Source organism: Ovis canadensis, chromosome 20 (genome assembly GCF_042477335.2).
Source record: "Ovis canadensis isolate MfBH-ARS-UI-01 breed Bighorn chromosome 20, ARS-UI_OviCan_v2, whole genome shotgun sequence".
NCBI lineage: Eukaryota > Metazoa > Chordata > Mammalia > Artiodactyla > Bovidae > Ovis > Ovis canadensis.
In genome coordinates this window covers 22,591,107-22,602,205 of record NC_091264.1, presented here as the reverse complement: position 1 = coordinate 22,602,205, position 11,099 = coordinate 22,591,107, and the positions used below count along the sequence as shown (strand labels likewise).

General features: G+C 56.0%; 1 protein-coding gene across 2 annotated transcripts in view; it reads left to right on the top strand.

Annotated features, from left to right (window-relative positions):
- The first annotated feature begins 152 nt into the window (after positions 1–152).
- COL11A2 (collagen type XI alpha 2 chain) overlaps positions 153–11,099 on the top strand; it is a 28,794-nt gene continuing 17,847 nt past the window's right edge. Inside the window, exons 1-9 of one of the 2 annotated variants that reach the window (XM_069564738.1) lie at positions 153–390; positions 650–796; positions 3,515–3,664; positions 3,784–3,994; positions 4,780–4,942; positions 6,384–6,575; positions 7,378–7,455; positions 8,103–8,165; positions 8,844–9,023. In XM_069564738.1, coding sequence (XP_069420839.1) covers positions 715–796; positions 3,515–3,664; positions 3,784–3,994; positions 4,780–4,942; positions 6,384–6,575; positions 7,378–7,455; positions 8,103–8,165; positions 8,844–9,023 — 1,119 coding nt within the window. In that variant the 5' untranslated portion in view covers positions 153–390; positions 650–714. Of the gene's footprint in view, positions 391–506; positions 797–3,514; positions 3,665–3,783; positions 3,995–4,779; positions 4,943–6,383; positions 6,576–7,377; positions 7,456–8,102; positions 8,166–8,843; positions 9,024–11,099 lie in introns of those variants that run through there. The other variant, XM_069564737.1, reaches the window with a different exon arrangement.

The window sequence follows — 11,099 nt, the reverse complement described above, 5'->3', positions numbered from 1 at the left end:
GTCCCCAGTCGCTATCTATAGCGGTGCCTATAAATACCGCGCTCCGGGCCGGGCTCTGTAATTACAGCGGGCGGGCCGGGCCGAGGGGAAATAATTATGGAGATCCGATGGGGTGAGGGGAGGTAGCGACCCCCGGGCCCGCCTGTCCCCTCCCACTACATTCCGCCCTGGACTTTGTTGAAAGGGGGCTCTGGGTCTCCAAGGGGGAGGAGCAGGGGAGGGGTCTTGTGACTGGACCTCTGGGTCCCCCCAAAATAGACTGGGGAAGAGATATTGGGGTTCCCCGAAAAGAGCATCCTAAGGTACAGGCCACTGAGTCCCTGCGAGAAGCAGAGGAGAGCAGCCCGAGAGCCGCGAGGGAGGGTTCCCGTTCGCGCCCCCCCCAACCAGGTGGAGATCGGGGGTGGGGTTTCCCTCGGTGGCTGTGGGCGGGCGGTTGGAGGCGGGGGCTGGGCCGGGGGCGGGAGCGAGCTGGGGGCTCTGGGCTGCTGGGGTGGCCGGGGACACACAGGAGCGGCGGCCACCGAGGAGGGAACAGCGCCGGAGCCCCGACGGCGCCCCACTGCATGGAGCTGGGTCCCTGAGAGCCGTCGCTACCCGGCAGCCTCCGACTTCCCCAGGAGCCCGGCGTCCTCGCTCTCTCTTGCAGCCTCGGGGTGCCCAGCGCCGCCGGCGTCCCCTGGTCCCCGGGACCGGGAGTTCCGGGCGCCAGCCATGGAGCGGTGCAGCCGCTGCCATCACCTCCTGCTGCTGGTGCCGCTGTTGCTGGGGCTGAGCACCGCCCCCGCCTGGGCAGGTAAGCGGAGTCCCAACGCCTGGGTCATCGGAATCAGGCTGGAGGTCCGCATGTCCTCGGTACAGGGGACAGCGGATACCTAGGGACGGGGGGATGCTTCTGGGTCTGAGAATGGGATTTGGGGCGGTCAAGGGTCCAGGCAGGAGGGCAGGACACCTGGGTTCCTTGGAGCCAGAATGGAGATTTGTTTTCTTCTCTGAAGTGACCAGGGGAGGGCAGGTAGGGCTGAATGGTGGAAGGTCACGTGAGTGGGGATGGATGCTGGGGTACTCCAGCAGGGCCAGTGTGGTCCAGCCAGGTGCTGGAGTCAGGGGCAGATGCGAGTGTTGATGGATGGGAGGTGCATGTCTGTCTTCTTTCTGTCCACATCTTTGGGGTGAGAGGCGAGCATCCTTGGGTCAGAACAGAGCCCGGTAGGTAGGTAGAGAAAGAAGGGATGCCTGGACTGTTTGTCTCACTGGCTCCCCCGACAGGATCCCCTTCCCCCTCCGTGCCCTCGATCTTGCCACGCGGCTGGCTCTGGGGAGCCGTGGGGCTGACTGCCAACAGGACGGCCGCTGGACAGGCCAGGATCAGGTGTCTGAGGCAGGAGCCAACTCTCTGCATTCCTGCCCCGCCCCTCCCCCTCTGCCCAGCCGGGCTCCCCTGGGACCCTGGCCTCCACAATCCCAACCTTTTCCTTCTTTTCCCCAGGATCCAGAAGTCCTGGCTCTGGGGAAAGGGGGTTTGATGTGGACGAGGAGGAGGCTGAGAGTACCTGGGTAGTAGGCAGGCTGGAATTAGCCCCCCCACCCCAAACCTTGGAGACTGATCTGTATATAACGACTATTTATTTCTTCTGGTCAGAAAAGCAGCATCAAGGATTTAGATTAGATTATGGAAGGAAGAACTTTCAAGACAGGGAGGAGCTCAGGGACAGAAAATTGAAGTACGGGATGTCTGTAGACACTAGGAGTCTTTTTTAGGGAGAAAAGGGATCCTTTAACGTGGAGACAGGGAGGTGGCTGAGATGACTGTCTCTTATTTGGGGGCTGAGTGGGTAGAGGTGGGACTCTGGAGGGAAGTGGATTAGTGTGGAATTCATCAGAACCAGGCAGAGTGGTGGGGGTGATGGGGTCACCAGTGGGGAGACTGGGGCAGACTGAGGCCAGAGCCAGGGGCCCCCTGTGTGACTTGAAGTAGAAAGTCGGGTGTAGCTAGGCCGTCTATAGGGTTGAGCTGGACTCTCCTGGGGTTTGGTAGAGGGTGGGGGCCCCTGAGGTCTCCTTGGCCTGGGGTCTCTGTGAGTCTCTGTGTCAATGTCTTACTTACCCTTCGTCTCTCAAAGCGGCCCTTGTGTGTTGATGTTTGCGGAGCTGCCACACGCGGGGGCCGGGCTAGGGCAGGGAGGTGGGAGGGGGCAAGGCCGTGGTTTCCCGGCTTCTGGACTCAAAGGGCCTTTTCTCTGCCTGCCCGCCTCACCTCACCCACCCCACCCAGCTCTGCGCTCCTGATCTCTCTGGCCCCTGCCCTGCCCCACACTTCTCTGAAAGTTTTGCTGGAACTTTCTTTGGTTTTCTTCCAATCTGGAACTGATGGTGTGAGCAGCGTGTGTTTGGGGGAGTGAGGGAGAAAGAGGCAACCTCTGTCTCCTGGGGAGTTTGAGCCCTCGGAAGCCAAGTTCTAGGCAGACAGGGCTGGTGGCCTGGCTCTAGAATCTTTGGGCCATGGGTGGCGGGGGTGGTGGGGCAGGGTCGAAGTTCCAGGTGTGGGGAGCTTACCCGGGTTTTGGGCAGAGGACTCTGATGGGATCCGCAGATGTCTGGCTCCGGGCCCTGGATCTGCTCCGGCTCTGCGTGGCAGCTTCAGGCTCCCCACGTGCCCCCGCCCCCCAGCTCATCTCCCCAGCCACGGGCACTGGCTCTGGGGCTGGCTCCTTCTTGTATCTCCTTTCTCTGCATGGTCAGAGTGGCCCCCGCCTCCCCCAAACACGGGGCCTTCAGCAGCTTGACGCCCCCTCTCCGTAGAGCTGCCTGTCTACTCCCTCCCTGGTGGCCCCCATCCCCTCCTGTGCCCAGGATGATGGCTTGCCCAGATGTTGTTTATGCTGGAGACACTGGACAGAGGCCAGAGACCCAGAGACTGAGAGGAAGGAAGAGCTGGAGAAAGGAAAAGACGGGTAGAGGGCGAGGGAAGCGGAGGAAGATGGAAGAGCCAGGGAGAGAGAGACCGACAGAGTCAGAGAGACAGCACGTGAAGGGGAGGCAGGTGGAGAGTTGGAAGAGAGAGATGAATAGAGAGATTTCCCTGGTGATCCCGTGGTTAAGGGGCAGGGTTTGATCCCCGCTGGGCAAATAGGGTCCTACATGCCAAGCAGCACAGCCAGAAAGTAAATAATAAACTGATTAAAATAGTTACTCGGGCTTTCTTTAAAAAAAAAAGAAAGAGAATAGAGATTCATAGGCTGAGAGATGGAGACAGGGAGGGCGTGACAGAGGCCGAGGCTGGGAGGAGGGGTGGTGGTGGGCATGGAGCTGAGTACAGGCCCAACGATGCCTTTTTCCAGGTGACTTTGTTTCCCATCCGTGCATGCTCTGTTCAGAAGCGTGGAAGGTCGAGGTGACTTATATCCTGCAGGGAGTTTGAGCCCCAGGAACCTGATCTCTAGATTCCCAAAGTCCCCTGTGCATGCCCCCCTGGGAGTGCGTGCCTTCCCCTGACCCTCGCAAACTCTCCCAGGTGCAGCCCCCGTGGACGTACTTCGGGCCCTGAGGTTCCCCGCCCTCCCTGATGGTGTCCGGAGGGCGAGAGGCATCTGTCCAGCTGATGTGGCCTACCGAGTGTCCCGACCTGCCCAGCTCAGCGCACCCACCCGTCAGCTCTTTCCAGGTATGGGTGGCCTGCCAGAGCAGGGAGAGCCTCGGGCAAGGCCATGGGGGGTGGGGTCAGGGGGGAAGGGGTTGATGGCTCACCTTGCCTCTTCCTCCTTCTGTCTGTCTGTGTCCCAGGAGGCTTTCCCAAAGATTTCTCTCTGCTGACTGTGGTCCAGACCCGCCCGGGCCTCCAGGCGCCCCTCCTGACCCTCTACAGTGCCCAGGGCGTCCGGCAGCTGGGCCTGGAGCTTGGCCGACCAGTCCGCTTCCTGTACGAGGACCAGACTGGGCGGCCGCAACCACCGGCTCAGCCTGTCTTCAGAGGCCTCAGCCTGGCGGATGGCAAGTAAGTCAGTGTGCTCCTCTGGCCTGTCCAGCCTGTCTCTTAGGAGCTCCCCTCTGGTTCCTGCCCCCAGAATGCCCACGCCCTAATCCTTGTTGTTGTTCAGTTGCTAAGTCGTGTCTGACTCTTTGTGACCCCTTGACTGCAGCACGCCAGGCTTCCCTGTCCTTCACCATCCCCTGGAGTTTGCTCAAACTCATGTCCATTGAGTCGGTGATGCCATCCAACCATCTCATCCTCTGTCACCCCCTTCTCATCCTGCCTTCAATTTCCCCCCCTAATCTAGAAAATCCCTTTGGGCTACCACTTGCTTACCCACTGCCCAAACTTTAGTCAAGTCTCTTCTAGCCCAGAGTTTGGGCTTCAGAGATTAAATCCTTGTGCATAGGACTACCTTGTACCTTGGGCAAGTTACTTGAGTGTTTTTTTTTCTTTTATTTATTTTTATTAATTAAAAAAAACTTTTGATTTTATATTGGAGTGTAGCCAATTTACAATGTTGTGATAGTTTCAGGTGGACAGCAAAGGGACTCAGCCATACCTATCTGCTTGACTCTTTTGAGACTTGGTTTCTATGTCTGAAAAGTAGGGATACTAGAATCATGAGAATCAAATGGGAAAGTGATTGCCTGGTGCCTGGGGTATTGTGAGCACTCAGTGAATGGTAGCTGCTGTGACTGCTACTGTATTACCATTGGCTTGTCAGCCTGTTCGTCAACAGCTCCCTGGCCCTCGTGACTTTCCTCCCTTCAGTCGGTCACTGGACCCTCTCCTGCTCTCACGACCAGGTGGCACCGTGTGGCTGTGGCTGTGAAGGGCCAGTCTGTCACCCTGATAATTGACTGTAAGAAGCGAGTCACTCGGCCCCTCCCCCGGAGTGCCCGTCCAGTTCTGGACACCCAGGGCGTGATCATCTTCGGTGCTCGGATCCTGGATGAGGAAGTCTTTGAGGTAACCGCGGCAACTAGAGAGAGGGTGCTGGTCCTGCATCTGTTCGCTCCCCTCCTGACCTCAGTACTCCATCTTCCTGTGTCTTGACCCTTCACTTTTCCTTTCATAAATGTCTATTTCTACTTCCCATCTTCAGGACTACATTTTTTTTTTTTTTGTAGAAGAATTAAATGCCCGTTTATACGGCAGGATTGTCCATAGTCATTTATTCCGTCAGGCAGTTTTCATTAGTCCACCCATCCATCCACCCCCTTGACTGACCCATCCACCCATCCATCCACCCCACTGTTCATTTACACACTCACCCACCTACTCAAGCATTTGGGCTTGTATTCTCCCACCTGCCTATTCTTCCCCTGCTTAGCCACTCCTTCCTTGAGGCCACCCATCTGTTCATCTGTCCTTCCATCCATCCATCCATCCTCTCTAAGTCACCCATCCATTTACCCACCCATCCAGCTGCTCCTCCACCCTGTCTGCATGTGCATGGAAGGATACGTGCATCCCATTTACCCACCCATCTCTTCACCCCCCGACTCTCCATCCAGCCATTTCTCCACTTCTTCCATCTACTTCCATTTCTGTCTACTGTGTGCCTCTCATTTTCCTCTGTATCAGTCTACCCACACATACACTCACTCACTCACCATCCATCCACCCTCTCCTTCAGTCAAGCGTCTGAGCCCCCATTCACCCACCCAGCCATCTATCCATCTACCCGTCCATCCGTCCATGCACCCACCCAGCCAGCCAATGTTTTCTGAATACCTGCTGGCTTAGAGCCAAGGGGAACGCCAAAGAATATCATCAGATCTCTATCATCCCAAGTTCTGCTCTGGAGTTGAGACAGTATTCCCAAGCTATAACCCACGCCCATACAGGGGTTTGCTCAGTACCACATGTGGGCGCAAGTATATGCCATTGGAAATCAGAATTGGCTTCGTCCCGTTTCCAGAGGTCCAGAGAATTCTTATCAACACTGCATTGGAAGGTCAAAGCAACTAAGGTTGGGTCTCCAACCTTAGGTCTCCAGAAGCCCCTGTAAACAGGCTCATGCACGATCACATGGGCAGGGTGTAGGCCAAGAGCTGAACTTGGGGTGGAAGGCTTGAATTCTAGTCCTGATTCTACCACTTGGCATGACCTTGGGCCAGTCATCGTCTCTTGGAACTTTTATGAATGCACTGTGCTTGGAAAATGAGCATGAAGACCCTTGTCCTGCTGACTCTGATCCTTGTCCAGCTGTCTAGTTGTTGGGAAGGTTCAAGGGGGTTATGAAAGAGAAGGTCCTTTGAAACCTGCAAAGAAACTGCGTGTGGGCGGGCTGGTGCCGGCCGTCTCCATCATGTAGTCTAACCTCTGACCCACGTCCCAGACTCTATGCTGCATCTCTCTGAAGCCCTCTCCGCCTGCCTCCCTTCCTGTCCCTTCCTTTTTGCAGGGTGATATTCAGGAGCTCTCCATCATCCCGGGAGTGCAAGCTGCCTACGAATCCTGTGACCAGAAGGAGCTGGAGTGTGAGGGGGGTTGGAGGGAGAGACCCCAGAGACAGCCATCTCACAGAACGCAGAGATCTCCGAAGCAGCAACCGCCAAGACTTCACAGGCCACAAAACCAGGAACCCCAGGCACAGGTGAGGGAGCTGGGCGCACCCCAAACTGCAGCACGCCCCGGGGAGGGAAGCCGCCACCACAGTGCCCCAGGGGAATTCCCCCAATGGCCCGTCCAATGTTGGGCTCCTGTTCTCCCCCCCAGTACCCCCTCCCCAACCATCCCCTCTATTCCCATCACCCCACCCTTCTCCCAGTCCTCATTCATCAACCTTTTTATTTTCATGTAAAAATAAAAAGTCGTTATGAAGAATTCATGGCTGGGAACTGTGTCCCTGGCTTGTGTCTCCTCTGCTAGTCTTCCTGGAACTGTCCTTGGGTTTTCCATCTCTTCCTTGAATTAAGAGATTGGGAGGCCATGGAGGGTGGGGGTGAGAACTGGGGGGTGTGGGCAGAGGTTGGGAGAGCTGAGGAGGGAGAGACAGAGACAGGAGAAGTTGAGCTGGGGAGACCCAGGAAGAGATGTGGGGAAGGAGTAGGAGGTAGAGGCCTGTGCAGGTGAGCGTGCAGGGCCGTCTCTGGCCCCTGCTTGCCCCGGGAGGGGCAGGATCGGGGGCTGTTGGTGGGGGTGGGGGGATGGGGTGGAGTCCTGATAGCCAGAGTGACAAGTGTGATCTGGGGTCAGTGGCCTAAAGGTTGGAGGCTCAATCTCTTAATCATGTCTGCTTCTGTCCCATGTTTGGGACTCACCCCCCTTCCCCACCCCCCTTCCCACCCCATCTCTCTCCTGACTCCTATCCCTCCATCATCCCCAACTCCCATCCACCTCCTCTTCCCCCCCCACCCCCTTCCCACCTGTTCCCACCGCCCCTCCCCCAACCCCAGTCCACTGAGTCTCTCTACTATGACTACGAGCCCCCCTATTATGATGTGATGACTACGGGCACCACCCCTGATTATCAGGTAAACTTGAGGGACCCCTTCCCTTCCCCTGTTCTCCCCACCAACCCCTTGCAAAGGTCTAAGACACTGTCCTCCCCTTCCCACTTTGGGGAGAGCCACGTTGTATCTAGATTAAGGGCGTGTGCTCACTGCGCCTCCCGTGTCTCTCCACTGCAGCGACCTCCAAGCCCCAACCACAGGGCTCCCCCTCCCCCCAGGGGGCGTCGGACCCCTCCCCGAAAGCCTGCCCCTCCTGCCAAGAGGTCAGCGGCCCGGCAGGCGTCCCCCTCACCACACCAGAGGCCCTCTCGAAGTGAAGGTTCCAGCCCAGCCCGGGGCCAGCCTCCCCTCTCCCGGCACCCGGCTCAGCAGGCAGCTCCCCCCACTGCCCGGGGCCCCCCCAGGACCAGAGGCAGCGGTTACCGGCAGGTAGAGCCGGGGCATCCAGATCTCTGCCCCCGAACCTCTCTGACCTCAGAGATTCACTCTCCCTGAACTGTATCCCCTCCAAAGGGGCTGCAAGATCTGAGACTGCCCCCACCCCCAGCACAGACAGATACTGCCCTCGGGATGGGCCAGGACGGGCTGCTGCTTGGCCTCCTTTGCCGCTAACCTCTCTCCTCCTTCCCGCCCTCTGCTCCTCTCCCCTCCCTTCCCCTTGGGGGTAGGAGCCCACCCCAGGTGAAGAGGAAGGAATCCTGGAGTCAAGCCCTTTGCCGCCCCCTGCGGAGGTAACTCCATCCCCACCCTCGCCCCAGCTAGGGCTGGTGGGCGTCTGTGGCCTGCCCCCCTTGCCCTAGGGCGTCTTGATGAACCAGCCCCTCTTCTGGCCAGAGGCTCTTTGCCTCTGGTCCGCGATGCTGTCTCCTGGCTCCTCCGGATCTCTGGGTCTGCTGTCTCTTGGGACAGCCGTTCTTCCGCAGCATCCGTGTCCCTGCCTTTATTCTTTGGCTCTGGCAGGGTCGTCCCCTTCCACGTTGTCAACGGTTGTACTTCTCTCACATTTCCTTTCCCAGGAGCCATTTTCTGTCCAACCCTGTCACTGTCTGTCTTTCCACCAATTTCTTTGGTCGTTTTCCACCAATTTCTTTGGTCATTCCTTGGACCCCTTCTTCCATCATTATGTCCATGGACTGTCCACTCTGTGTCCAGCCCTCTGGCCACCCTTCTCATTACCCCTCACGTCTTCCAGCCACGCCCACTTTCTGGACCTCTCTCCTCGCTGGGGGCCTTTGGTGGCTGTCCCCCTTCTCTTCAATGGCTCCCCTTGCTCTTCTTGGGAGGAAAATTGGCCCCCATCACCCTCAGTACCCTTTGGGCTGAAAGTTGTCACACCCTGGGGTGCAGGGGAGACCTCCTCTTAGCCCTAATGCCCCCATCTACCCCTCTCCCTCCCCACCCCCGGGAAGGAGCAGACAGATCTCCAGGTCCCCCCCACAGCCGACAGGTTCCTGACAGAGGAGTATGGGGAGGGTGGCGCAGAGCCCCCCGCAGGGCCCTACGATTACACCTATGCCTATGGGGACGATTACCGCGAGGAGACGGAGCTTGGTCCTGCCCTGTCTGCGGAGACAGCCCACTCGGGAGCCGTAAGTCCAAGAAGCTCCTCTTCCACTCTTGACCTCCAGCGGGAATCACTTCCTGTTGCCTTTGGTTGTTTGTCCTCTGAGAGCTACTTCCCACCGGTGGTGATTTGCCGTTTTTTGTTCACGTGGATTGTATCTGTTGCTTGAAAAGATTACTTCCTGCCTTCCCTTGTCAAATGTCTTTCTCTGTGACTCCTTATGGTTCCTTCTGTCTGAAGCTTTTTTTTTTTTTTTCAATCCTCTGGCCACTTGCTGTCTTTCTCGGTCCCTTCCTATCTCCATCAAGCTGGATTTCATAGGCTTTCGGTCATAAGCCCCTGTCATATGTCCATTTTCAGTCTGTCTCCGCCATTTCTTCTTGATCAAAACCATTTTTTATCCATGTTGCTGCCAAACAATCTGACTTTCTCTGTCACATTTTCTAACCTACAGGCCACTTCCTGTCTGTCCCCTCTGGTCCCAGTCATGACATCCATTCAGGTGACTGTGTCAGATTGGACTGGAGGGGACTAATTCTTTGTGTTTCTGCTCTAGTTTTTCATGCTGTTTTATCCTTTGATAATAAGCCACTTCGTATGTATCTCCAGTCATCCAAATCACAAAGTTTCCATTGTGGGTCTCAATATTTATCATGGCCACTTGCTGTGTATCTGTTTTCTGAAAGATGTGTGTTTTCTGGGAGAATTGTCTTTCTTTGTCGTAATCCATTTCCCAGAGTCACTTTCTCACTTTCTGTCTTGTTTTGTGAATTTCTTTTCTTTCTTGGTTGTGGCAGCCATATTGTTATTGAAGGTCCACTTCCTGGATCCTCTTTCCTTGGCTGCTTCCTGTCTTTCCCACCACTTCCTGTTTATCTGGTTCATTTTCTAACCATCTTGGCCATGTTTGATTTTTTTTGGCCCTGGTATCATTCTTGCTTCCAAGAGTTTGTCCCTTTGTTCTGTCTCCCTTAATTGTGTCCTGTGTCTTCAGCCACTCCCTGTCAGTGGGGTATTTCCTGTGCTCACTTCAGCTTCTGCCTGCCTTGCCGTCAGAGCTCTCTCCCCAACCCTGCTGCCTCATTCCACCCTCCGTGCTCTAATATTGCCACCCTTGACCCTCTGCTGCCTTTCCCTTATGCCAGAAACTTAGGATTGATCTGGGATATGGGAGAGTTTGGAAAATGATCGTTATTGTTCGGTCAGGAGGGAGGTAGAGGGGGCATTTTGAAGATCTTTGTGGAGAGAGTCGGGGGATGTGGTAAATCAATATCCCCCATTCTCCCTGTCCTTATCTTGGTTGTGGCCCCAGAGCTAGGGGTGGGCATTTGACTGGAAGTATGGAAGAGAGGCTACTGGTAGGCTTGAAGTTTAAATGAGGGTTAGAGGAAGGGTCTAGCCTCCATGCTGGGAGCGGCGCTGGAAGGAGCTGAGGGGCTCTGTGCCGGGGCTTGAGTAACTGAGCCCAAGTTGTATTTTTTCAAAATCCAGTTATAAGCTCCAAGTTGGAAGTATCAGTGGAGACTGCTCTCCAAATATACTTAGAGTATGAATGTCTAATCTCTGGGGAGTTTTAAACTTGTGAACCCCTTGAAATTCTAAGTAAAATTATGTGCATAAGGGCATACCCTTTTTCTTTTCTGGAGAAAGACACTGTAGATTATGTCAGATTCTCATATGGATGCATGACCTTCCCCAAACCCAAGTAAAAATCTATCAAAATCTTAGAATCTTACTTGGCGAGTTGAGTTAAAGGTGAGGAAGTTGATGATTTCTTTAGGTCCTAAGGAAGTGTGGGGGATAAGGTGCAGTCCTCCAGGAGAGGGTCTGGGAAGATTGGAGGTCTGGTGTCCCAGGAACTGTCTGGGGACCTTCCTGAGAGAGGTTCTCAGGGAGACGGGGAGGGTGTGTTTGGGTGGGGAACCCCGAGATCTCCCTTGGCAGACCTGGGAGGTCTGTGAAGAGGGAGTCTTGGAGGAGGACCAGGGAGTTTGGGGGGTTAGGTCAGAGAGGTCTCCAGAGGACCTGTGACTGCACCGGGTTGAGGGCAATCCTGGTGGGGGCAGTCCCAGTCGGGGCTGCTCACGGGCCCCACTGGGGG